Consider the following 26,867-nt stretch of genomic DNA (forward strand, 5'->3'; position numbering starts at 1 on the left):
GGGCTGCAGCTGAAAAAAAAAAGAGCCCGGCGTGTGCTGACGGCGTGGCGGATGCCGAGCTGCTGCTGCTGCTGCACCCGAGAGATCAAAGGAGCAGAAGCCATCCCACGCTGGGAGACGGCTGGGCACCACGCCAGCATCGCCAGCATCGCTGCAGCTCGGCTCATCCTCCCGCTGCTGAATAATTCATGCCGTTGCCCTGTGTCATTAGCGGGGCTGTTTGGGAAATCAGTGCTAAGAAACGGTAATGGCTGGGAGCTGTGGCAGAAAAGTCTCCTTGAAGTACGCGGCCTGATGGGGAGCGTGGTCCTCGGGGCGGGGGGAACTCGAACGCCAGGGTGGGGGGAGCAGCTGAGCACAGGCAGCTCCTGCCGGTCAGGGTATTTCTGACCATGGCCAGATCCATGTCTGTCCTTTCTTCCAAGGGTTGAGCGCTGCAGGGCTGCACCCATTCCGTGAAATGGCTTTGCTGAGGCGGCCCCTTCCCAGGCGTCCCTTAGCCAAGCGGCGTCTCTGTTGCCCTTGCCCTCCCCTGCCCCGCGGCTGCCAGCCAACCTGACCCTGGGGAGTTAAAAGTCAAAAAGTCTAAAGGAAAACAGCGCGTCTGTCATTTGTGCTGCCTCTGATGGTGGGAAGAAGAATTTGTGTTTAGAATAGAATCATAGAATCATTCAGGTTGGAAAAGACCCTTGGGATCACTGAGTGCAACCATCAACCCCACTCTACAAAGTTCTCCCGTACACCATATCCCCCAACACCACATCAGAACCACTCTTAAACACATCCAGGGATGGTGACTCCACCACCTCCCTGGGCAGCCTATTCCAGTGTCTGACCACTCTTTCCGTGAAGAATTTTTTCCTGATGTCCAGCCTAAACCTACCCTGCTGCAGCTTGAACCCATTCCCTCTTGTTCTATCGCTAATGACCTGTGAGAAGAGACTGGCACCAGTGTTTGCCTTATGGGAAAAAAGCAGTGCATGTTGCTGAGAAACTGTGGCACCCTCGGAGCAAGGATGGGAAGCCACCAGGGGGACAGCCTGCCCAGACCCTGAGCCAGCAGCACTGGTGAGTCCCTGCTGCGATACCGCTTATGCCAGGGCTCCGATACTGCTCATGCCATCCCACTCTGCTGAAAATGCCGGGGATCAAAGGCAGAAACTGGGCTTTATGAGCAGGAAACAGGGGCAGAGCAGGTGGACCCCCATCTTTTCCTTCGGCTGTAAGAACATGCTGCTCCCCCAGCAAGCCCGCGAGTGGCAACCTGCTCTTCACAACGTCCTGCAGAGGGATGAGCTGCTGTGGGGACCCGGCTGCATTTGGAGTTTTATTAAAGATAGCCAGAGAGAACTGCAGAGCTCACGAGCCCATCCTGGCAGAGGAAAGCTGGGCTGGGGACTTGCACAAGTGCAGCCAAGTGCTCCCTCCCCCGGCTTTAATTTGGGATTAAGCCCAGCTGTGGTGGGCCAAGGGGGCTGGGGTAGGGGGGTGTCTGGCTCTTCCAGGTGATGCTTGTCCTGTAGCCGGCAGTTCCAGCAGGAGGGAGGTTGCTGTGCTACTCTCTCCTCAGCATCTCTGCGTGATGAACCCTCCTCGAGCCAGCAGGTAGGATTCTGTGGTGTTCCCGGGGTGTTTTGGGGAGCAGAGTGAGTTCCTGCCTTGGGATATGGATCTGGTGGCAGGATTTGCAGCCTGAGGTGCCGGGGCAGCATAAACCTTGTGTGGTCAGTCGGGGGGGTTTGGAGCTGTGTGCCGTGTGGGTGGGTTTCCCTTCTCCTGCTGCCCCTGCCCAGAGGTAGCCCCGTTCCTGGGGCTGGCAGAGACGTTGCTGTGCTCTGTCTGCCCAGGGCTTCTGGGTTGTTGGGTAACCGAAGGGTTGAGTGAGACTTGGGCACTTCTTTCTCAGGTATTGGCAGAGCTGAGGGTAAAGCAGAGGTCGGGGCAGCTCTGTCATCTCTTCAGGAGCGCGTGCTCCTAATGCTTCACCCAAGGTTCACAGGGTCTAGTCTCCTGAGGTGCGTCAGTGCCCATAAACACTCTTAAGGCCTTAAAGGCTTTATGAATAACAAGAGAAATGGAGGTGGAAAGAAAATCCTAGGGAGGGTCCTTGCCCGCGTCCCAGCTGCTGGGGTCCCAGGGCAATCCCTGGCTGTCCAAGCTCTGCCGCAGTCGGCAGGAGCACAGCGTTTGTCCACTTCTGGGCTGGGGGAGTTTGTTTGCTCTGGGAGCATCTGCCAAACCAGTGCCCTTCACCTGTGGCATCAGGCCTTGCAAAGTGCCCTTCTGCCTTGGCGTGGGGCTGGCCCTGAGGGATCCCCTTTGGGGGTGTGGGTTGTGGAGCCAGGGGATGCTGCGGTCCTGCCTTTCCCCTGGGGGGCGGACACTGAGGCACTGCCCCGGGCAGGGGACACGGTCCCCCCTCATCCGTCGCTGTTGGGCTCACTTGTCCCTCTGCGGACCTCAGCCCCTGGAGGCACTGCTGTTCTGGTCCTCCCTTTGCCATCTCCATGGTGACAGCTAGTGACGTCACTGCCACCGAGCGCATCGCTGAGCCTTAGTGATGTCATCAGCTGTTGCTGGGGAAACTCTTGAGATGGACCCTGCTCTCCAGTTGACCGTGAGCCCTCCCAGAGGAGGCTGCCCAGCATGTGTGGGGGAGTGACGGCGGTGACGAGCCTGGGGTTTTTGGTGAGAAAAATATTGCCGAAGCGCATGAGAGCGTTGAGAGGTAAAATGGGGAGCGCTTTGGGGGGCTGGGGGGTGCTGGAGCAGTGGCAGTGTCCCTGATGCCGGGGGAATGCTCGGGCAGGGGAACGGGGCTGCGGGCAGGGTCTACAGGTGCTGGGGCTGGCTGCTGTGACCCACAGAGCCTGTGCTGGGCCTTTTGGGGACCCCTCTGCAGATATACCTGAGTCAGATGTGACTTCCAGGTTAACCGGGTGACGGTCGTCTCTTTAAGGGCTGTGGCTTTACTTTCAGAAATGAGATGAATTTCTGTTTTCCCCAAACGCATTTGGTTGGGGACGGGGATCAAGGCAAGGCTTGGGTTTGGGTCCTTTCAACCCCCTTGCTCCTGAGTTAACAGATTCGGGAGGCTCATGCCTTCCCAAAGTAGGCAGGCTACTGTGGGTCTGCCGCCTTCCTCCGGCCCGTATAGGATCCTCAAAGATGCATTGAACTTGCTGTCTTGGTACTCCTCCGAAGGCTCGAGAGGCTGGGGGTGCTGGTGTCCAAAATAAGCTTTTATTCCTTGGTCTGCCCCTTGGCTGGAGCTAGGCAGGGACGTCCTATTTACAAGGGAATCCCTGAGTTACCGAATGAAATCATAATAGTAAAAAAATCCAAACTCTTTTAATACTTTCCAAAAATCAACAACAAAAAAAGTTACATCAAACAACCAGCCAAAAAGAACCTCTCACGAAGAAACGATACGTTTTCCAAGCACAAGGACATCCAGGCAAACCCACGCTCGAGAGCCTCCGTGCCCCTTGTCGGGTAGGAGATGCCATGCAGTCCTGGCCAGTCTTTCTGGGGTACACGGTGGAGTCCCAGCTGTGTGGCAGGACCGTGTCCCGCTGCGTCCAGCGTGGGCCCACAGCAGCCACGGGGACGTGTCTGTGCTCGCATCCTCGGGGCAGGGTCTCCCTTACTCTCCCGCGAGCGCAGCCCGACTGGGCAGGGGTCTTGTTTTGTTGCTGGTTTGAGTCTGTGGGTGGTTCCTGGTGCGACAAAGTTTGTTGCTTGGTTTTTCTACAGAAATGAACTTTTTTTTTCTTTTTTTTTTTTTTTTCCTTGGACTTCTGTTGGCCAAGTGAGAGACGAACTGATGGGACCAGCTGCATTCCCTCTTCTCTCTCAGTCTGTGTCAGGGAGCAGACATGGAAGAGGGTTTGCACCAGCTGATCCATTCCACCGGGCAAACTGTTGGCTTGATGCAAGCCCACGGAGCCAGAGCTGGGGGCAGGGAGCCTCTGCTATCCCACCTGGGGCACTCCCAGGCTGTGCATCGCTAGTCCTTTTCTCACCTTCTCCACCACGGCCGCTGCCATGCCTACAGTGCTTGCCCTCCTCCTCCTCCTCACCATCCCTGTGGCCAGGGAGCCCGGGGTGGGAGGAGGTGGCACGCTGCGGTCCTGCGTGGTGTCGGAGGAAGTCCTCTCGACAAGGCGGCGGGTTAGTCATTGGCATCCCAGGAGCATCCTCCGTGTCCTGGCAGTGGCTGGAGCGTTTTCCCCGTTTGCAGCAGGAGCACCATGGAGGGCAGTGGGGAGAAAGATCCAGCCAAATTGCATCCCAGCTGTGCAGGGGGAGGTGCCGCAAGCTGGGGGGACACACATAAGCCTCCCTTCAGCGGCACACGCCAGCTCCCTGCACACTGTTCTGCGTGGAGATGCCCTTCTCTTCTCATCTCTCTCAAGGATGAGCCCCCCGTTAAAACATCACCTCCTCGCAGCTCCCGTAGTCGCTCTCCACCATGTCGGAGCCCTCGTAGTTGGGGGGTGGAAGGGGCTGGGCTCGGATGCTGGGCTGGTGGCCCACCTCGCAGTCGGCGTAGGAGGGCTGGGCCACGCTCAGGCGCATGCTCACCCGCTTGTAGCCGGGGTCGGGCTGGTAGGGGATGCCCTCGCCCTGCACCAGCTGGGCCGGGTAGTAGCTGATTGCCGTGTATTCGTTCTGGCACTGGGAGGCTCCCATGTCCACGGGGCCAAGCGGCAAGAAGTCCTCCAGGTTCTGGTTGCTGTAGCGGGGCGGGATGGGGGCCCGCTTGTTGCTCTGGTCCAGCGGGAAGGGAAAGCCACCGTAAAGAGCGACCGGTTCCGTGTCCGCTGGCGGAGGGGGCGGCGGGGGTAGAGGAGGGTGGGAGGAGGATGCAGGGGGGCCTTGAATGATCTCGTAGTGGGAATATTCCTGGACGTCTGATGACAGGTAGCGGGGGGGCCAGTAGGTCGTTTCTGCTGGGTAGACTGGAATAAAACAGAGTCGAGTTAGTTGCAGTTCAAGCTTTTGTTTTCCCTCTCTTGCCCTCCTGCTAATTCCTTCTGTAGATTCTGAGCCTGCAGGCGATGTGGCAGAGCAGGGAAGAGAGGAGACGTGGGGACAGGGGAGCTGTAGTTGCTGCTTTGGGAACTGAGGGGCCCTGAGGGCACCCCTGGCTCTGCCGAGGCGGTGTTCCCACCAGCCTTCAGACATCCTCTACTCTAGCACCCAACAGACGCACTTCATCACACCATTCGGATGCAAGAAGCTTGCAGGGGGGTTGGACTAGATGATCTCCAGAGGTCCCTTCCAACCCTATGATTCTATGATGAAGGGATGGGGGCAGAGAAAGCGGTCCACTGGATCTTTCTCTTTCCCTGTAATTAGTCTCGTGAACTCTCTTCTAAGAGCATCCTTTGGTGATGAAGCCCTGGATGGAGAGGAAGCAGTAACCTTGCTGTCCAGAGCCGTGCAAAGTGTTTCCCTCTGCCCAGGAGCATTCATGAAAATGCCTCCGCTAAAACTCACACTGACTTTTAGGTTCTTAATTTTTTTCCCTTTAGCTTCATTATTCTCCTTTATAAGGTCTTTTGACCCAAGCTATGCATTAATGGTTTGCCTCCTGATCATGTACGAGATTGAGCAGGATAAAGCTGAAAACTGGGATGTACAGGTGAGCAGGGAGGGAAGGGCCAATAAGGGACCCATAGCAGGGCTTGGGCAGCATTTGCCCGTGTTTTGCTTGGCTTTAATCAATGCTGTCGGTCCCTCAAGTTTGCACACCTTCTATCCGCTTTGCAGAGGGAAGAGGGATGTGTAAGAGCAAGAAAAAGCTGTGGCTACTGACCCATCTCCTCCCTGGCCCAGGTGCACTTGATGAAGGACTCATTGTCGGAGTTGGAAGGGGGTGCGGCAGGGGGCAGGTTGGGTGCCACGCTGCACACGATGGTGCCCCGGTGCTTTGGGGCATTGGCTGAGTTGAAGGTGACGAACTCGGGGGTGCTGGTGGGTTTGCGCTGCTCTGGCGTGGCTCGGTCCAGGTTGTTGTGTGCTGCATCGCTGAGGATGTTGAGCTCGATGGGCGGCACGGCTTGGGTGCCCACACCCACGCTCTTGGAGAACTCGCTCTTGGAGAGCAGGTCGGGGTCCTCCCGGGCCACGGGCTTGTGTGCCTTGGCCCGGTGGCGGTAGCGCTTGCGGATGAGCACGAAGGCGGCGGCCAGGATGGCCACCCCCAACACTCCGGCTACAATCTCCGCGATCTCCTCGGGGCCCACCGCCCACTGGGTGGGCACGATGGCAGGGGTGATGATGGGCTGCGTGCAGTAGTCCCCCTGGTAATCCGATGGGCAGATGCAGTGGACGGAGCCCTGGTTGCTCACACAGCGCCCGTCATTTCGGCACGGGTTGTCTTGGCACTCCTCGGCCAGCTTCTCACACCTGTGGGGAGGAAAGGATGGAGACAACCACCGTCAGCCTAGGGATGCAGCGAAAACGGCGTCATCCTATTCAGGGCTCTGACTTGCACCAGCCAAGGATGCTTCATCCTGGTCTGCTCTTCCTCCCTTGCTAGACTCATGCTACCTGCCCTCCTGCCAGAGACTGTGATCCTTGAGTATAAAATGATGGTTTTCAGGTGACCTTGTTTTACAGGATGGTCCTATTTTTCAGTCATGCAACAAATTGAAATGGGGGGACTTCTTGCCTCAGAGGAGTATTTGGAGTTTCTAGGGCTAACACCACATAGAAAGATGCTCCCATCCTGTTAAATTAGGGACCCCAGGGTCACTCTGAGATGTGTTAACCTCTCGTGAAGTCTCGTATGTCCTCCAGGCTCTGTGGGGTCTCCAGGTGATCTGTAGATGTCTGCAGTTTGCAGCAGACATTTGGGGAACATCTAGCCTGAGAAGGGGTGAACAGGTATCCCCGTTGGCGAGGCTTTTTTGGCATTTTATGGAGAATCTGCAGAGCTGACACTGAATTTCTGGTTGTCTGTCCTGATCCATCCTATGCAACATAAACGTTCCCCAGTAGTAGTTTCCCTCCAACAGTAATGATCTCTCTATGCTAGGGGGAATACACAATGCTTTGTTGGTTTTCCTTCCTTTATTTTTCTTGTTACTGAGCAAAGTCTGTGAGGTTTGGGCTCCTCCTGCTTCTTAGTCAGTGTTTCAGGATGTGTGAGCTGGCGTGTGTGACAGTCTCCCGTTGCTTCCAGATATTACACTGCCACCTAATGCTCGGCTACATACTTTTATTCCAAGAGCTGCACGAATAATTTTTGCCTTCAATTCGAAGGACCAGTGTTCATCCCGGTTAAATGGCTAAGGCCGAAGGACGAACTGGACGTGCTGCTGTTTGAGCCTGTGCTGGGCACCTCTCATGGGGCTGGGCTGGAGGCAGGGCAGGGGGCTTGGAGGGGGTGCGCGGCTGCGGTGGGTAACGCTGAGCAGCCTCAGGGCCTGGCTTAATTCTCCAGCTGCAGATATTTGGCAAGCGTGCGTTGATATTTCATATATGGGAAATGCATCCAAGCTGCGACACTGATGGTGACAACTTCAAAGGGACGCGAACCGTAGGGTTCAGGGCCAAAGCCAAACGCTCCAACACCTTGTGGTAGCAGGGATCCATAGGGGGATCTGAGAGGAGCGGGGGAACCACATCCTGCATGTGCTTTTCAGTGCAGCCCACTACCCTGAGATGAATCGTGGCTGCGACCCGGGACAGAAAATCCCCTTGGATGAGCCCTGCAGAGCTGGTCTCGCGCAGAAGCAGCCCCCGAAGCGCTCAGGGTGGGTGTCCCAGCTACTGAGGGAGGGGGCAGCTCACATGTGTGCTAGCCAGCCTCCCCCCAGCCCCGGGGCCTCCTCCTGCCACCCAGTCCAGTGCCTGCCCGCACCCTGCTCCCCGGCAGCCCTGGCCGCGGGGAGGGTGCCACCATCGCACCGCGGGGAGGAGCAGCGTGTGGGGAGAGACCCCCCCCCGCCATCGCAAGGAGAAACCTTGGACCTGCAGCAGGCATAACACCTGCAGGCATTCAAAGCATCTGTACGGAGAGATTTTTTTAAAAAATCTCTTCCTGCTCAGAGGAGACGGGCACAGGGGGGTGACAGCCACATGACGGCAGAGCTTTTTATGTCCTGGTCTGCTCAGCTCTGCCTTTGGACACTTCCCTGCTGCCGTGCTCAGGCGCAATTAATCCCAGAGCGTCTGGATCTGGTGGGGTCCAGAAGTGTGCAGTGCCTGTTGGTAGAGATCATGTTTTCAGCCCACCACGGGAGATCACCCAGCCCGAAGCCTCCCCAGCCCTTACCTTTCGCCCAGGTACCAGTCGGGGCAGAGGCAGGAGTAGCCGGTGGCCGAGAGGGTGCAGGTTCCCCCGTGCAGGCAGGGCTTGGACTCACAGGGACTGTCCCCTAGCTCGCAGCGCTCACCAGAAAACAGCCCAGGGCAGATGCAGGTGTAACCTGGAGAGGGTGAGAGTGACATACAGAGACTGTATTTGCATGGAAGATCTAGCAAGAACAAGGAGGAGCAGTGCCCAGAGCTGATGGCATCCACAGGGGGCTCAATGTGGCTACCTAAGCGTAGGTACTTGGTGCTGTGGGGCTCCCAAGCCATCCGTGGGGGGCTGGTGGGCACATTACAGGACCTGGAGCAGTTGCTGGAGGCTGGATGGCCACTTTGGGGCAACACAATGACACTGGGCAGCTATTTACCTAACATATCAAGCCCGTGCTGGGCTGACACAGATCCTCTCCCGCCAGGGATGCAGTCAGGGCACGGCTTTATTGCACGGAGAAGCAAGCTGGGGGACAAATGCAGGTTAAAGGAAGGGGAGCCCGGCTGGCTGATTCACAGTTTCTGACTCTGCTAAACACAATCCTCTCTAACTCATTGTTCTCTGAAGCCTTTGGTCCTGCGAGTTCTTGCGGTAGGAAGGACCTGTCTCAACACGCCGGGTTTCTCTTGCCTACAGGAGGTGTCTGGTCTCAGCCAGAGAGAAACCCAGCGTACCTGGGGACTCGGAGAGGGCTGCTGCCATTTGCGTTTTTGGCTACTGTTTAGTCTAGCCCTAAGCATGGGAATGTCCCTGGCTGCACTGAGCTCCTGCTAGTCCCTCGGCTGGTAGTGCCATGCGGGAAGTTCAGATTTTCCACCTTGCAGCACGCTTGAAAAGCCTTTGCTAGTCATCCGCACGCTAAACCTCCCTGCTTTGGAGCACAGAGTGAACAAAGGCAGACCTGTTTCCACATGCGTGTTAGGGGTTGTACAGCCAGGACATGCTGCCACTCGCACGGCAGGTGCCGGACATCGCTCGTAGGGCTGTGTGTGCCCCAACACACGTGTTCCTGGGTGTGGGGGTTCACATGGGTTGGCACCTGTGGTCCTGGGCGCTGCAGTTGATGTGGTGGCTGGTCTGGCTTTGACCCTTTCCGCACAGATGCGTTCTCACGTGGCCACGTGGCTTTCCCGGGCTCGCTTGCACAGACGTGTCTTTGCCTGTGCATGTAATCCCACGCCTGAGATCCCTGGGCAGAACTTTGCATAAACTCGTGCTGCATGCCCGCGGTCTCCAGGACTGAGCCCGCAATGCTCAAGGAAGCCAAACACCCGGGATAACCTCACAAACTACCCGTTCCTTGAGCAACCCCTTCACTGCAGCAGTGTCCTGAGTGTTTCTCTATGGGGCCGTGTCCCACAGGCTCTTTCCAGGGCAGTCCCATTCATAGGGAAATTGATCACCTTGGAAGGAAACTCTGGGAAGGGCGCTGGATGATTATCAATGAGGGAGTGATTTTTTTTATTTTTTTTTTTCAATTGTTCTTTTTCCCCCTCCTTGTGCCTCTTTGCAAAGCAGGCAGGTGATGCTTTTGCTTAGACTAGAAAGGAGTTTTCACCTCTTGGGTTTTGAGCCCCTTCCAGCCCACCCGGAGGGGTTTTCTGTGCGGAGGGTCCCTAGGCTAAGGCTGAGGCGTGAGTGCCAGCCAGGCTAACCGTTCGGTACGGAGGCACCTCGTGTCAAACAAGTTCAGCTGAACCAGGCAGCTGCTGAGTCGACAGGGCTGGGAATCTCGTTCCCAGAGGCTGCGGGCAGGGCAGGAGGAGGTGTGCTCCCTCCTCCGTCCTTGCTTGCTCGCCAGGCAGGGTGTGGGGTTTGGCAACAGCCCCAAAGAGCACGGAGCTGCGGGAGGATCTCCTACCCCATGCAGCAGCCCGGAAAGCACCCCTCTGCCCCAAGGAAGGGCCAAAGCGTAGATGGTATCCAGCTCGATAGACGGGGTGTTGTGGGGAGCAGCCCCCTGTTCTGGAAGTTGGGACGCGGGTGTAGGGCAGTGACACAAGGGTGGACATTGCTGGGAGCGGTTCCTCCCCCAGAGGCCACTGCAAACTCACCCTGTCCCCGTGACACAAACTCGCTGCGGGGAGACCCTGTGATGGGAGGAACGGGGCAGCGGTGAGACTGTCTTGGGCAAAGCCTGGTACCAAACCTCTTGAGCACGCGCACCCCATGTTAGCCTGAGACTCTTGTATTTGAGTTTACGGTTTTCCCATATCCCTTCCCATAGCCCCGGGGAGTCACTGACTGCAGTGGGAATAGACTAAGATCTTGGCTTGTTTCTGCCCAGATGCTATCACTGCATGATCCCATCTTGCCTGATTCCAGCCTTGCTAATGGCTCGTTAAGCAAAGAGGATGCAGAGGGGTGGGTGGAATTTCTATTTGCATTTGAGTTTTTGGCAAAGCCGTGCTCTCCTAGGTCATGCACACTCCTTAGAAACGCCCTCCGGGCCATGGTCCGCCGGGGAGAGCCAGGATGATGATCTCATACCCCCCAGCTGCTGCTGCACTGACTCAGCTATCACTTGAGGTCCCCCGGGACAGGGGACCTCTGATTCTCCTCTGGAGTCGCCCCCCTGCATAGGGATGAATGAAGAGGTTGCATCTTTCCCTCTCCTCGCTGCTTATTGCTCTGCGTGGGATATTCACGTACCTCCTCCGTGAGTTTCGGAGCACATCCCGTTGTTGAGGCATGGGTTGCTGCTGCAGGCGCCGGTGGGGGAGCAACACTGCTTGATCCCCACCTCCTCCATGACTTCCTTAGATTGTCCTTTCCCGGGCAGGAGAACCACCTCTCTGCCGTTGATTGCAACCACGTCCAGGCAGCCTCTGAACCCCCGTGTGACTCTCTGGGACTGCAGCGGCTGCCTCAGGCCCCCAAAAAGCAGGTCTCGCCTGCCCTGGGAGATGCTACATGTCGCTGGCAGCTGGAGAGAAGCGTTTCCCAGTCCATCGATGAGCAGGCGGACAGACGTGTTCTTCACCTCCAGGAAGACTGAGTGCCACTCACCATCGCTCACAAAACGTGAGGAGGAGAGGTTCCCGGCGTAGTTCCCCCGGCAGCTGTACCCAAGTTGAGGGATTCCATTAACCATCTGCAAAACACGTCCCAGAAAACACGGTTAGCTGTGATACAGGTGGCTGCTGTTCACAGAGGCTTTCAACTGTTCTCTAATTGCTTGTTCCCCCCTCTCCCTGCCTAAACATCGAGACTCAAGATGAATCCCAACTTTCAGACTCCAGGAATTATCAGCTAGGCTCTCTCAGCCATATTAAGCTTTGCATGGGCTAATCAAAGCCTGTTTAAACAACCCCAACCTCCCTTATTTTGCAAAACACCATCATCTCTTGAACAACTTCACCCGTGGTCCTTCCCTGCAGCCTTTGACAAGTGTGCAGGGAGGGAAGATCATCTATCCACGTAACAGAGTGCAGAGCCATGTGATCGTGTTCCTGCAGCTGCTCACCCCTTCTCCCCCTTCCTGAGCCTAATTAGAGCCCTGGTATTCAGACTATCCATAACTGTCACCAGTCACAGGTGCACTCTTGTTCTGTGGCCTTTATTCTGTTCTCACTGTCTCGTTAGTGGTGGGGAAGGTGCTGGAGCAGTTCCCCCTTTGGCGTGGGTGAGGGTGGTGAAAGGACCTCGGTGAGCAGGACCACTGGCAGCTTTCTCTGGAGGAGGCAAGGAGGAGTTGGGAGGCAGAGGAAGGAATTACTGGTGTACCCAGCTCTTCACCAGCATGCTGGAAAGCCAGGCCAAAGCTGCTAATAGGTGTTGCAATCCAATCCTTGATCTCCAGCCGATGGGAAGGAGACAAGTTACTGAACTTCTAAAAGTGAGCCGCGCCACTGTCTACTGCATTATAAGCTGTGCTGTTTCAGGGTGAAGTCAGGGGTAAACCCCTCTTTCCCTTTTTCTCCCCAGTGGTTTGTTGATAAAACCTCTATCTCATAGAAGCCAAGAGCCTGTGGAGAAGGAGAGAAGAGATGGATGGAACAGAACATTCATGGAAAACCTGCAGAGCTTGCTACATAACATCAGGCAATTCATCCCAGGCAAAAGAGATCTCCGTGGGGGACGTTAGGGACAGCGGAGTGGCGATGCTTGGAAGAGACTAGAAGAGGGGTGACTATGAGTGATACACTGAACTCTAGAGGAACCTACATACGATATGATGGGGCTACTCTGGAGGGGCCAAAAGCAGAGCAGGACAACAGTTAACTCTTGGAGAAGTCCATGGTATAAATAAATCCCAGTGGAAGGGGAGGGCAGCTGCTGAAGGAAGGAAGAACTAGATGCAGCTGGCACATGCCACGGAAGGGCCTTGAGGCAACATGTGTGTAAATCGCTTTGCACAATTGGCAAGCGCACCAGAGAACTTTGTCACTTCGCTTTATCTGGAGGAACATGGTTTCACTTCAGATGGGTCTGTAGATTGGGCTTATCAATTTCTGGGGCTGGGAGACAGCTGAGAACTCGATTCCCTGCAGCAAGAACTGACAGACTGCCAAGTCTTTCCCAGCTTGCCTGGTTTGCCATCTTCTTGCTGCACTCGGGACAGCTTAGTAACTGGATGGGCGATGATATGCATGCCCTTGGGAGAACTTATCCTCTTCACCAAATCTTTAAACAATTGGTTATGATTATTTCAAGGCTTTGGCTCACACCTAGAGCACTGCAGTCCACAGAGCATAAGATCTTGAGAGATTCCTTCATTTTTTTCAGGCCAGGTGGTCTGGAAAATGTTTGGTTCCTGAGATATTGTTAATAAAGTGAATCAGGGAAGAAATGATTTACAGGCAGCTTTATGGTGGAGGGTTTATGAATGTTTCCTATTGAAGAGCTTGTGGACGTATTTGGGTACAGGAGATCATGGGCACAACGAACTCCATCAATGACTCTCTTCTCCCTTGGCTCTGTGTGTTAGGCCTGGCTCAGTAGAGCTTCCTGCCGTCTCATCCTTTCTGAGCACCAGCCTGAGTGCTGGACTCCTGCTGAGCTGCTTGGTGACTCTCCTTCCCAGAGACAGGGCTGAAAGCTAGAGACCCTTCTTGAGAAGTGAAGTTTTTCTCGTCAGCCCTTTACAATGTAGCTTAATGTCACTTTCGGAGATGGATACAGGACATACGGATGTTTCTCTGCTCTTGCTCTTCAGGAGCGATGGCTGTGGCAGCAGGAGGTTGCGATATGAACTTTGGGCAGGTCCCTGGTGTTGGCTGCTCCCTGCCTGTGCGAGTCTTTTACAACAGTGGAAAGAAAAGTATTTCAAAATAGGAAGATGGGGTTGTGAAACCATAAGAAGGGATGAGGGTATTCAGGGACAGGATGAACACTTCCAGGTAGGTTACAGTGTGTCTCAACTTGATTAGTCTCAGGGACAAATGTCTGTAAGCTGGTAAATATGTCCTATGATCTTGGTCTCCAATTAGTCTGAATTTAATTGCTGAGGAATGTATAAACACCCTATTCTTTAGTCATCTGTTGCTTTCCTGTTGCCAAAGTGGAAGAGGGAGATGATCCTTGAATGCCGGGTAGATCCAGTGCGCAGCCAGAGGGAGGAGAGCGATCAGAGTGAAATGTTCTTGGCTCTGCAAGTGTCTTAAACAGTGACACCACCTGAAGAAAGTGGTTGAAGAGAGTAGGGTGTAGAGAAATAGCATTTAAGTCTCCTGTTTTGTCTGTTCTGTCCATTACTGTAAGGGACCTCTAATTTGAGGTCTGTTTGATTAGATGCATGACGTGACTGGCACACGATCTGATGCAGGTAAAGGTTGGTGATATTCCCCATCTCAGAGCTCACCTGTGCCCTCCTCAGCTCTACTCTGTTACCCCAGCCCTCTAGCCCAACGTGGCTGCCTCCTCTGTGTCGGACTGAGCCATAATGCGGCCTGGCAAATGCTTTGTGCATTCAGTGGGAGTCTGACTCCACTCCTGAGGTCTGGGGGGAAGTTTGCCCTTTGCTACCGTGGAAGCAAACTGGTCTGGGCAAAATTCCACGTGGTAAAGTCTTTTCCCTGAGAGGTGTAATATACGGGAGAGATGGAGAAGCAAGCTGTAAGGAAAGAAGGTGATGTATATCTATGATATGCCTTCACGCCAGAGACCAGCGCGTGCATTCATAGATGTGAAAAATGATTCACTAGTTGTGGTTGCAGCAATTGCCAAACTGTGCTTGGCTTTCACGTGGTCTTCCCAAGTCTTATATTTTAGCTAGATGAATTACTAAGGATACATATTATTGTATCTTCTTTCTGTGATCCCTTTACTCGAAAGAGTACGATTTTTTATATTTTTTTTTTACGCTGGGAAGAAACCCCCGTTCATTGCAATACATACCTCCAACGTGGCGTGGTCAGTCCCGTTAGCATAGAACACGACAGCGTGCTGCTGGTGGGTCTTCAGGCGAAAGTGCATGTGCCAGGAGCCCATCTGTGAGTGCTGGTACCAAATGTAGCTGTGGCCCCCGAACCTCACAGCCGTTCCTGGAAGGAGAATGAGCGCAAGGTCTCATCTTTGTCACACTTTGAGACTGTGGACTATATCAAGCCTTTCCTCTTTTCCCAGCCTGACACCGTAACTGTCCAGGAACAGTCCCATCCATGGCAACCCATGTACCGCTGATCTGCATCTCCCACAGCTCCCATTTGGAGCGCCAAGTATTTCTTCTATGTACTGAACTGTAAAACAGTCCTGCAATAGCAGCCTGGCTATTTCTGTCCCATAACACCTTAATGGTGCTCTCGGTGTGGTCTACAACACCCTTGGCTTTCCTCATCCTTAACACGTCTTTATATCATTCTATGGTATCCCCCTACCATTCCTGTCCAAGTGATGTTAATCTCTACCCCTGATTCCTCCATTTATTTCTTGCGGTATTCTAGAGTGAGTATAACAAATCTACTTTATTTGGCTTTCCTCAAATTTATCAGTTAGCCTGTGCTTTGCTGAGGCTAGAATCAACACAGGAGCTCAGAGATCGAAATTCTGATGACTGAGCTTCGTTACCTGCTAGGTATGGGTGACTCTTCATAAAGAGATAGGTAGATGTTGCTGCTACTAAATGCTACAGGAGATTAATTAAAAACAAAACAAAACCCTATGTAAATATTTCAAGCTCTAAGAGTCTAGATTTGGCTTTGAAACTGCAGGCAGAGTTGTTGGTCATTGAGCAACCTAATTCCATGGAAAGCCCAGGTGCTTTACAGTGTACCAAAGGAAAACACAATATGCCCAGGTTTATAGGGTGGGGACACTACCAGGAAGGATTGCTCACCATTGCAAGAACAGATTTGCTCCAAGCTGTGCCGTGGGGTGAGGACGCTGAGCCGGGCAGTGCTGTACGTAGACATCATGCCAGGATCCAGCTGAATGGTTTCCTTGCAGACACGGTGGGCACAATCTGGCCCATGACATGGTACATGAATTGCTTTCTTCATCCGGAGACCAACGAGTTGGTCCATCTCCCCAGCTGACACAGTGATCTTGTTTGCCAGGACCCGAGGCTCATACAAGGAGCCGTGTGGCTCTCCAACAGCCAAGAGCAGGTCCACTCCATCAGAGGTAGCTGCAGGCTGTAAGCTGGCCATGTGGATGTTTTGGCGCCGGGTGACAAGGATGTTTCCCAGAAACCTCTGCAAGTTGCGCCAATGGTCCCCCACAAACTCCTCAGGGGAGAGGTGGCGGAAGTGTAGCACCACCGCCTTGTCCAAGGCCTCCTGTGTGAAGCACCACACGTGGACATTGACGCTGGTGGTGGCTGTAAACGTACCATCGCTGACTGTCACGTTCAGAAGATAGTGGCCATGGGGAAGCTTGTCCCCAGCAATGATCTTCCCATCTGCAGTCCCTACGGAGAAGAGCCCCTCCTGGGGCACTTCTGCCACCAAAGTGTACACCAGCGTGTCATGGGGGTCTCGGTCCGTGGCATGGATCTTGCCCAGAACACCACCTCGGAAGGCTTCCTCGTTGGTGGTGATGAATATTTCCAGAGGAAGGGCTGAGGGGGCATATTGGCTCTGCTCAGTCACTTGGATATTTATAAATGCAGATGAGGACAGGGGAGGGATACCGCTGTCGGAGACCTTTCAAGGAAAAGAGAAGGATCTGTTATAGCCACATGCTGGCTTACTGTCACCTCACCTGTCTGGATGGGCTGATAAGGTCTGCGAAGGAGAGTGACTTGCAGGAAACAGTGGGTGGAAGGTGTCAGGCAGCAGGTTGGGAAGGAAGAAAGAATGGGGAAAATTGAGAGCAGCGTTGGACCTCTGCCCGGAGACGGCCCCAGGGAAACGGCAGCATGCCTTCCAGCATGGAGACTCACTGAGACCTTCTGTTAGCGCTGGGGTCGCTCTCATTTCTGTGTGTGCTCATCAGCAGCTGAGGCACACCTGAGTGGCTCTGATTTCCTGAGGATTAATCATCTTTAGAGATATTGCCAGTCTTTGGGGCTCCATGCGTAACTGAGCGTACAAAGATATATAAAGCAGTTACGCACATCAACACGTTTGCGCATCTTCCAGACTATTTAAGCCCATGGCCCACCTCTGACGGTGTCTGTCTAGCATGAGTCAAGGAACCTCAAAAAAGTGAATAATCAGATTATAGGATAAGTTTCTCCCTAATCTTAGGCAGTTAGTGGTTGAAGTTTATGATATAATAGCACCTAGCTTTTAGAACAACTACCATTACTGAAGAAGCGTGTACTTTACATGTTGTTATCCTTTTGTTTGTAACAGACTACCCTTACTGATAACATTGAAAAATAATTAACTCACTCTGTAACAATAGAAATCCTCTTTTAAGAGGAATTTAAACCACTTCTTAAATGACAAAGATAATTGGAGAAAGCTTGTAGGACCAGATCCAGGTCTCACTTTAAACTGGAAGGCACTAGAATGATGCTGGGAAAAGCATCTGTCTAAGGAAACTGCTGACAGGGTATTTCTCATGATCTTGTTATCTGATTTAATCAATGCAGAAGCTGGCCTCCAGCTTCTTGTGGCCAGTCTGTGGAGAAATGATCTCTGGGGCTGGCTCTAAGATGCACAAATTGTGCCTGGATTGGATTTCTCCAAAGTCAGAGATGTTTCCACCCATTGTGCCATCCTAATCTCATTTTATTGCTAATCTGGTTGGGGAATTCAGACACCAGGACGGTAAGGCAGGCTCTACCTGGACTTGTAATAGGTACTGTTCTTTCGTTCTTCTGTTCAGGACAGATGATGTCACCAGCAGACCATTTTGGGTGACATCAAAAGCCTTCCCGTCGTTGCCCTGGGTGATCTGGAATGAATACGGTGGTCCATTTTCTGTGGAATCTCTGTCGCTCATGATCAGCTCCAGGACGCTTGTACCCACGGGAGCATTCTCCTGAAATGGGGAAAGAGGCTAGTGGAGAAAGGCAAGCCAAAAAAAAAAAAAAAGACGCCCAGGGAAACGCACAGTGCCCCTGGAGCTGCTGGATCGGGAACAGGGAAGGAAATCCCCCACCCCATGTACATCTCTCTACTACACACAGATTGAGACTCTTGCCAGCAATGGCAGAAACCCAGTGGTGGCAAGGGACTCCCTTTTGTGGTATTACATATGTGGCAGCTAAGCATGGGCAGTTGAGCCAATGTCATTGATTGCCCCTTGAGTCATGCCAGCACAAGAGCAGATGAAAGCATGTTTTGTCTGTGTTTCTTTCTGAGTACATATAGGTGTTTTGGGTCCAAGCGACAACTGGGCTGCCTCCAGCAGACACGATGATGCTTGGCCATGTGCTTGGGTCTGCTCTTTATGTCATGGTGTAGACATGGATGTTTTCAAGGGCAGGCTTGGAAAGTGTGAAAAGCTCTGTACTCTCTGTATTGAAAGGACAGGAGGTGCCTGAAGCTATTGGAAAGGGAAAATGGCATCTCTTGGCAGAATATCTGCCCCTGCAGATGCTACCCGTTCTTTGTGGTGATGACCACAAAGCAACAGCGTGCTTCATCACTGTCTCACCCCCCTGCTCCAACAGCAGCCCACATGTGATTACCTTAGTACCCTGAGATGGACTGTGAGAACAAACCATCTCCATGCTTACCTGCACCACCACGCTGTAGTTGAGCTGGAAGAACCGAGGAGGGTTGTCATTGACATCAGACACGTGGACGTGCACAGCAACGTCACTGAACTGAGCAGGGTGGCCGTTGTCCGTGGCTCGAATTGTCAGGGAATAACTGGGGATCTGGAGGATTTGTAGTGCATGATTACTTGGAGAAATGGAAGAATGGTGGCTTTCTCACATTGATGTTTTACTGTTGAAATGCTTGAGGCCACGCATAGCGTCATAACAATAGCTTTGTTTTTGTTATGCAATGGATTGATGCAATCCATCCATAAATCTCAAAGCACGTTGATAAAGAAAATCAGCCTCACCATAGTTGCAGAGAAGGGAACCAACTTGCCAAAGATGGATGAGACTAAGCTGGGCAAATATGTGTCAATAGTGGCTTGAGCTGCTACTGTTTTATGAATGAGAGATTGTCCAGATGACCTTTCTATCTCCTCCCCATACCCGTTTTCTATAATGCTCTGATGCAGAGAAGCAGAAACCAACCACACTGGTTTCCAGTTTGGGGCCGACTCTCACCCAGCCAGCCTGAAGCACTAGTGGAGCAGATTGAAGCCCAGAGTTGTGACCACTGAAGGCTATATTCCTTCCCTAAAGCCCAACCTTCCTACAGCAGTGTCTATGAGTCTAGAAAATGAATGAATTAAAGACTTGCCTTCTGCTTACTGTATTATGAGCAGAAACAGGAGGTATCTGAGTATACTGTGCCTCCTCCATATTTTTGGGCACATCTGTTCTAGTTTTCCTGTTCCTATTTCCTTGAACTCACCTCCTCCCTGTCCAGGTGCTTGGCAATGCTGATTTGCCCACTTTTGGGTTGAATGGTGAAGTGTCCCAGTGGGTTCCCTTCCACAATTGAATATGTGATCTGATTGTTCATTGTTCCATCCAAGTCATCAGCTGACACCTGTTAGGAGAAGAAAAAGCTAGAAACCCTGGCCCAAAAAGGCCTTGCTATGGAGGAATGGGGCAAGACCTCCTCAACATTTAAGAGTATTGGTTTGAGTTTGCCTCAAAGGAGGAGCAGGAAGGAAGGCGGTTTACCTAAGTGTCATTCATTAGTTTTTTTTCAAGACAAAACTCAACACAGCTCCAACGATAGCTTTCTCCTTTTCCCTTTCTTGACTTTACTACCCCTGTGACGGTAACAGGCTGGGCAGGGAACTCCAGACAGGAATACCTTGGGATCTGCTGTTCTGCCAAGGGAAGCCTCTGCCTTCCCCAGGTCACAAGAGTATTGGCCTTCTGCGGGTATTTTAGCTCTCTTGGGAGGTCCTCAAAGCTCCTGAGGTCCCCTTAGGTATTTCAAGCTTTCACTTAAAGATGTCTTACAAGGCAAGGTGTTTTCCCTGTCTATGGAGTGTCAGGAATTCTGGTACTCATCCTTTTTTAAAGTCATATTTAATCTTAGATGTTGAATGTCACAAAGCCACTGAGGTGGCTGTGTCCAAGGAAAAGTAAAGTGCAGAGTAAATAATACGTAGCACAAGTAAAAGAATAGGCAAAGACATCTGGCCTGGTTCACTATCATACCGTGAGAATGATTTCCCCAACTGCAGCGTCTTCCCGGATATCAGCGAAGTAAGGGTCTTGAATGAACTCCGGTGCATGGTCATTGATGTCGGTTATGTTGATCACCACCATGGTCACATCGCTGAGAGAAGCCGAGCCCTTCCTCGTGCCCTCGATGGATAAGTAATACTCATGACTCGCTTCAAAGTCCAAGCTCCCATTTATGTATAAGGCACCTGCATTGGCAGATGGATAGAAAAGGACAGAAGACGTTTGGAATGAATGGCATGTGAAGACAGAGACAATTGCCAAACTGCCCGCTGAAAAGGTGCTGTTGACCTAACTTTGACCTTCTCTGGTTAAATCAGGATACTGAAGGTCATGGCATCACATAAACCAAAATGTAACTGAACTGATTCTGCTATAACCTGCCTCATTCTCATCTCAAGCGTTTGACGAGGTGAAACAAACTTTCATTCTGGAAGGTCTCCAGGAATCTTGATTGGAGGAGATCTGGGACAAAATAGGGTGAGAGTCCAAGAGTGCTATTGAAAGCCGTGACCGAGGCAGTAGTAGGGCATCACTGAACTGTGTCATAGGCAGGATGAAAAGGTGGGAGATGTAGATGCAGAGTTGTACAGCAGAAAAAGGTGTGATTTGTAAGTGAGGCTTGGGATGCAACATAGAAAGGAGGAGGTGGCTGTTAATCTCAAAAAACAAACGAGGAACATGGACTGAAGACATAAAGTGAAGGAAAAATAATATCCTGTGGGGAGCAGAATGTGTAGTTCAATGCTGTCCTGGGTTCAGCACTGAAACTGTCACAAAATTTTTCACTGGAAATGACATTGTTCTGTGTCTTTTAAGATGTACAAACTAATAAGAAGATCAGTTTGGAAAAATTAGCAAGAGCCTTGGGGACAGAGAAGCTGATGAAGGCGCCGTGAATGAGGATGTTACAGCCAAGGGCAGAAGGCCATTGATGACGCAGCCAAGGGCTTGTTTCAGGGAGTTAACATTGGTCTTTTGATAACAGCTCTTATCAGATTGCTGTGGAAACACAGCAGTGCTTTATTTGGCTAGTAAACCTGGCTCAACACCTGCTCATGGTTAACAGATCGGTATTATCCACATTCTTTGAGTGCTACCTAATAAAGCTGCCTGTTACCCTGGGCTGCAGGTTCCTTGTGGGATCAGGACAGAGAGACTTTTTAAATGAAACCACCTTCTCCTGCATTTTGAAGTGGAAAAATTTCCCCTTCCTGTTCTCCATGTATTTGTCATTCCCTTGGACCTATCTCAGGTCCCAGATATATAACAGGAGTCTTTCCATTCATTTCAAGTAAGATTTAGATCACTCCTTAAGTGACTGGGCTGGAAAAATTTAGGGTAGAAGAGAAGACTCTATTCCCTGCCCTTGTGCAGGCAGAAGTGCAAGCCAAATGGCAAAGAACCAGAGAAGACGCATATAAGGACAGCCCTTGATGTTGGGTCAATCTGGACCTGCTTGGGCATGAGATCGTCTTACCTGTGTTTGAGTTGAGCTGAAATTTCCCATGGTCGTTGCCATTCACAATCTCGTATTTGATCTCTGTGTTTTCTGCATTGTCCCTTGTCAAGGCTGACAAGTTGAGGACCTCTGTACCCACAGCCACGTCTTCTTTTACCATGGCCACATATTCAGGGGCCAGGAAAACAGGCAGATATTCATTTAGATCCACAACGGAGACAGTGACAGTGCCAAGAGCAGAGAGGGGCTCCGGGGTGCCTCGGTCGGTAGCACAGACTGTCAACTCGAATGCTGAATGCTGCGAATCCTTCAGAGGCTTTTCCAGACGGATCACTCCTGTGGTTTCCTCAATTGAAAAGTGTCCGTTGGCAGAGTCAGACAGAGAATAGACCACCTCAGCATTGAGACCTGGAAGAATGAGAGAGAGGATGCATTAATTCATGGGTAGGAATGCTTCTAGATTTATTAACCTATTTTTTTTTAATCCATTAGGACTACGTGTACTTAATGACCTTAAATTCCTAGGGAAATATGGAGGCTGTAAGAACGTCAAGTGTGCCCCTGTCCATCTGTAGGTTCAGGCATCTAGCCACCCTCACCATCATCCATCAGCATCACCTGTCTGTATTTACTGGTGCTTCCCATTTTTAATTCCCTTGTTTTTAAATGTAATTTCCCCTCATAGCTGCTTCCAAAGCAGATAAATGTGATCTTGCTTCACTGTCACTGTAAATTCAGTCTCTGCTGGAGGGGTTTATTGAAAGCTCCATTTTTAGGAGCCTTACCTATGTTTCTGAGAATCTTTGTGTCTTCAGAAAGACCTCTCCATCCATATCATTTACCCCATCCAGATCCAAAGCTCCTTTTTTCCTTATTGTGCTCATTCTCGATTTCCATCTTTGGATGGAAGTTTCTGTCCAATTTCGTTCCCAGACAAACCGCGTGTCAGCTTGCACTGTGCATCACGGTTACAGTTAATGAGCGCGTCCTCAGACTCTGACTTTGTGTGTTTCTACAGACATTGCAAGTCCTACAGGGTCACAAAAAGCCTGCTAGTCAAGATCAGGTCAGCGATGAGATCTAGGCACATCTTCAACAAGATTCAATCATCTATGCCCATCGCTCTCTGTGGCCCTTCCCTAGATTTCAAAGGTTTCTATTCAGGACGAAAGATGAGCTCTACTAAAAAGTAAATCCCATTCTAACTCACCTTCATCAAGGTCCCTAGCAGCAACCACGGCGATGGGTGTCTTTGTTGTGGTGTTGTCAAAAACGGCCACAGCGCAGTGACTGGGGAAGAATCTTGGTGCGTTGTCGTTTGTGTCCTCTATGATCAGCGTTATATCTGCCTGGCAGGAACGGCCTCCGCCATCAGTTGCTTTGGCAACAAGATGGTACGTGGGTTTCTGTTCGCGGTCGAGAGGTGCAGACGTGGTCAGTTCCCCTGTTGGAAAGAACAGGAGATGGTCTTGTCTCCTGCAACTGCAGCCGCAGCCAAGGAGAGCTCAGAGAGGTTCAAGCATGCTGCCGTCCTGGATGAACCGTGGGAGACAGCAGAGCGGCTCTGAACACCATTTGTAATCCAGGTAATAGTGGTGATGTGTCCACACCACATTGCTCGGGGCTATTCTCGGATCACTGCCAGCCAGTGGCCCGGCAGGGCTTGGCACGGGGAGTCCTGCAAGTCAGGCTGAGCTCCATGGAAGGGATGCCGTCATGGGATAAAAGTGCTCATAAATAAATTGTACTGCTAAACACTTTTATGAACCCAGCTATGTTAAGCTTTCTGCAGCGTAAAGAACCCCAAGTGATCTCTAGGATGATCATCTCTTTGGGCAAATATACTGACCAAGGCCCGATAAGACGTTCTTTAGGATTTAGAACTTGGGTCTTTGGCTCGAGCCAAAAACCTGCTGATCCTTCCTCCTTGAGACCTGTCTGTTAGCAATAGTGTCTGCCCTTCGCTTTAACCGTGCTAATGCCAACATCTGTAAAGAAAGCTAGCAGGAAGACGCAGAGCTCGCTCTCCTCTATCCCGTATTGCAATAAACCTGCCTGTTTGCCATTCCCTCCTGGCTTGGGAGAACTGTAACGAACAGTCCTTTTGTTCGTGCAAGAGGAGATAAGTGGTCCTGAGCCATGCCTGGAGCTGGCATTTCTTGGGAGTGTGCGAGGAAGAGGATAAAAGCATCCCATTGCCCAGCTCTCACCTGTATGTGGGCCCAGCCGGAACTCCTCTGCGCCGGGGCCGTGGAGGCTGTAGGTTATCTGGGCGTTGCTGCCGACGTCGGGGTCGGTTGCTGATATTTTCAAAATGAAAAGACCCGGCTGAGCGTCTTCAGAGACTCTCCCAGTGTAGAATATCTGGCAAGGGCAGAAGGTGTCATTGGCATTTGAGACATCTCCGAAATACCTTCAGCTCGTGTGGGGAGGAACGGACCAGCAGAATCTTTGCAAAGGACAAACCGTGTGGTTTATAGGGGAACACAACGTGCCTCGCGTTGCCGGTTGCTGGGGTGTGGACTGGGACCAGTGAGCTCATTTCACGCAAGCCTTTGAATCTCCTTTGGGAAGCAAGGGCTTCTGTTCTTTCTCACCATGGGTAACATCCATACCAGCAATCAGCTCTCTACAATAACAAACCTCCTGATGGGAATCTCTCAGCTTAGCAGGATATAAAACTCGGTAATTTACATGCCCCTACCCAGGAGGCTTCCTGGCATTGTTTATCTCCAAAAATTATCCTTCATAATGCTTAGGCACTCACTCACTGCTGGCAAACGTGCTTGGAGGCTAGATTTAATGTTCTTGCTTGACATGCAGCTTAATTAAAATTACTAAGCATAATCAAAGGAACAGGATCGTGTGAGAAGAATTACGACAAGCTAAACCCTCTTAATGTGCTCTTTCTGTTCTTTCTTCCGTGCTATTGCGTTCTCTGCTTCCCAAATGCTCCCCTCGTGACCCCGATGTCCCAGGACAGATGTCTTACCTGGCCACACTCAGGGCTGTTGTCGTTGATATCCAGAACAAAAATTTCTACTTCAGTGGTAGCCTGAAATTTCCCATCAGAGGCCATAACCTTGAGGAGATATTTCTCTGTATCTTCTCTGTCCAGAGGCTTCTTGGATGAAATAGTCCATTCTCCCTCGATTTGGTTAACCGTGAACTGTCCCAGTACGTCTCCTTCTAGAAGGGGGCAGGAGGCAAGGAAAAAAGGCATTTACCGAGTGCTGAAAATCAGAAGCGATAAGGGAAGGGGGTTTAGGTGTGTCCACTGCCGGTCCCTTAGGAGAGCTGAAGGACTTGCAGCGGTGACACAGAGAGGGACTGGCGTGGCAGGTGAGGAGCTTTTGGTTTGCCTCACTGCGCAGCTGAGAAATACCCTGCCGCTTTCTCTTATTCACCGCCTTGTGCAGGCGGCGTGTTGCACCGGAGGGAGGAAACTACTCCTGATTGTAGAAATGCCTCCGTAATGTTCTCCGGACATGCATATTCATTGCCTCAAAACAACATTGTCTCACCCTCCTAAAGTGTGTCAGTCTTTCTTGGTGCGTGTTCCTAAAGGGATCTGAGAGCTGCAAATACCCTGCAGACACCGGTCGGATTTTACAGCTACAGTGCCGTGTATAGTTGTATTTCCTTTTAATCTACAGATGTGTTTAACATATAGCTGCGCTTCCTGGGGTTACTTTTTGATTCTAGAAGAGTCAAATGATGAGAGACAGGTAAATCCAGACTAGGCAGGCTCTAAGGTCCACCAGATTCCTGCTGCTCCTGCTGATGCTACACAGAGTAGGTTTTAAATGGGGAGGAGAATCCTTCTGGAGAATCCCTCTCTTCTGGCAAGGAGCTGGTGTCCTCTGCTGAACCCATGCCACCGGGCAGGAGGAGGGAGCACGTTAGGTAACGGCAGGCGATGAAGAGAGCTGGCTGCAGGGCTTGTTTGTGTTAGACTCTGAAGGGCCTCGCACAGCCGGGTAAATTAAATTCACTCTCTCCCCCTTTTCATGTGCTTTGCGGTGATGAGGTTGTGAATCTGGAGGCACCGTGAGACCTCTCCTAGCCCTTCTTCTGAGGCTGGGAGACTCCAGCCCGTGCTCGGATTTAGTTTCCGTGTGCTTGAATGTGCAGGTGAACAACGGGACGCTAGGCTCTGTTCACCTCCTGCTTTCTTTTGCTGCAGCGCTATACTCCAGTTGTGTTTATACGCTTACGGGCAGAGCTTGACCCGTGCTTGTCGGTACAAATCAAAGAGAACATGTGGTATTCACCACTAACAACAACGTGCGTTCTCTTAGGTTTTTTTAAACCTAGAAGTTTAGTAGTTGGAGGTTTTTAGTAGTTTTTAGTTTTTTGGAAAGTTTTTAGTAGTTAGAAGTTACTACCACCTTTTAAGGTGGCAGAAATGCGAATACATAAACGGATTTAATCTTTCCTCCCAGAGGCTTGCAAATACCTAGACTTGCCATAAAGCAATTGCAAGTACCAGCATTCGCCCCCTGTTTTGGATGGTTACAATAACAGATAACAGGCTGCAGCACGATCTGACTAAATGTTTTGACCCTGAAGGGTCCTCATTTGAGTTTGAACAAACATTTTAATTGGAAGTATCTGTTCCAGGTCTGAGAAAGACCCTTTGGGGTCAAAAAGTACCGTAAAATCAAGCTTCTACTTGCGCAGATGCACAACAAACATGCCAGCACAACTTTTTTATTGTTTTACAGCAGTGGTTATTTTTAGTTGGCACAACGGATGTTTCAGGGATGCAAGAGTTAGTTTTAAGAATTAGTATCTTTAGTATTTCTTTTAGCCAAAACCCTCACTGAGACTGACGTGATGATCTCAAATACCCACTAGGCTGCAGAGTGGTTAACTGCAGCCTGGTGATGTCTACTTGTTTGTTAAGCCTCACAGGAAACACTTTTGACACCAGAAAGTGATACGCATCCTATGTGCATATACATAGTTATTAAAAAATACAGGCAGACTACACATATGTGTGTTGCGTAAACTGACTGCACCGTTTGCAGGCGAAAAAGCAGGGTCAAAGAACTTAAATACAGATCACAGTATCTATGTGAGAAAAACCTTCCTTCCTGCTGCACCTATGCTTCTGTCCTTCCAATAGACATGGCAATTACGCTGTCTTAATTATTTCTCTGTTAAGCATGTGTAAATATGTATCTACAGTATTGTGTAACTACTCTTATATATTGTATTTATTTCCAAAAAACCAGAAGAATTCAGTGGTAGGATAATAGTTATAATGATAATTCCACCCACTGCGTTCGTTACTAAAGAGTTTTGGATGCCCCAGACTCATCTAACTCAAGAGTCTCGCTCATGGCAGAGCTCAGGCTTCATCTCCTGCTTCTGATAGGACTGTCAGAATAATGCTCTTCTGGATTGGTATTCTATAA

The 26,867-nt window shown here is 51.2% G+C and overlaps 1 protein-coding gene across 1 annotated transcript in view; it reads right to left on the reverse strand.

Annotated features, from left to right (window-relative positions):
* Positions 1-3,241: 3,241 nt before the first annotated feature.
* The window catches only part of FAT2 (FAT atypical cadherin 2), a 59,977-nt gene continuing 36,351 nt past the window's right edge, over positions 3,242-26,867 (reverse strand). The window contains exons 11-24 of the mRNA XM_063349168.1: positions 24,437-24,633; positions 23,655-23,808; positions 22,655-22,888; positions 21,463-21,852; positions 19,956-20,170; positions 19,192-19,329; positions 18,393-18,536; positions 17,495-17,692; positions 15,597-16,404; positions 14,660-14,805; positions 10,973-11,414; positions 8,291-8,444; positions 5,825-6,417; positions 3,242-4,964 (exon numbers count right to left, since the gene is read on the reverse strand). Of these exons, the coding sequence (XP_063205238.1) occupies positions 4,432-4,964; positions 5,825-6,417; positions 8,291-8,444; positions 10,973-11,414; positions 14,660-14,805; positions 15,597-16,404; positions 17,495-17,692; positions 18,393-18,536; positions 19,192-19,329; positions 19,956-20,170; positions 21,463-21,852; positions 22,655-22,888; positions 23,655-23,808; positions 24,437-24,633 (4,346 nt within the window). The 3' untranslated portion in view covers positions 3,242-4,431. The remainder of the gene's footprint in view (positions 4,965-5,824; positions 6,418-8,290; positions 8,445-10,972; positions 11,415-14,659; positions 14,806-15,596; positions 16,405-17,494; positions 17,693-18,392; positions 18,537-19,191; positions 19,330-19,955; positions 20,171-21,462; positions 21,853-22,654; positions 22,889-23,654; positions 23,809-24,436; positions 24,634-26,867) is intronic.

Source organism: Chroicocephalus ridibundus, chromosome 11, assembly GCF_963924245.1.
Source record: "Chroicocephalus ridibundus chromosome 11, bChrRid1.1, whole genome shotgun sequence".
In the NCBI taxonomy this organism is placed as follows: domain Eukaryota; kingdom Metazoa; phylum Chordata; class Aves; order Charadriiformes; family Laridae; genus Chroicocephalus; species Chroicocephalus ridibundus.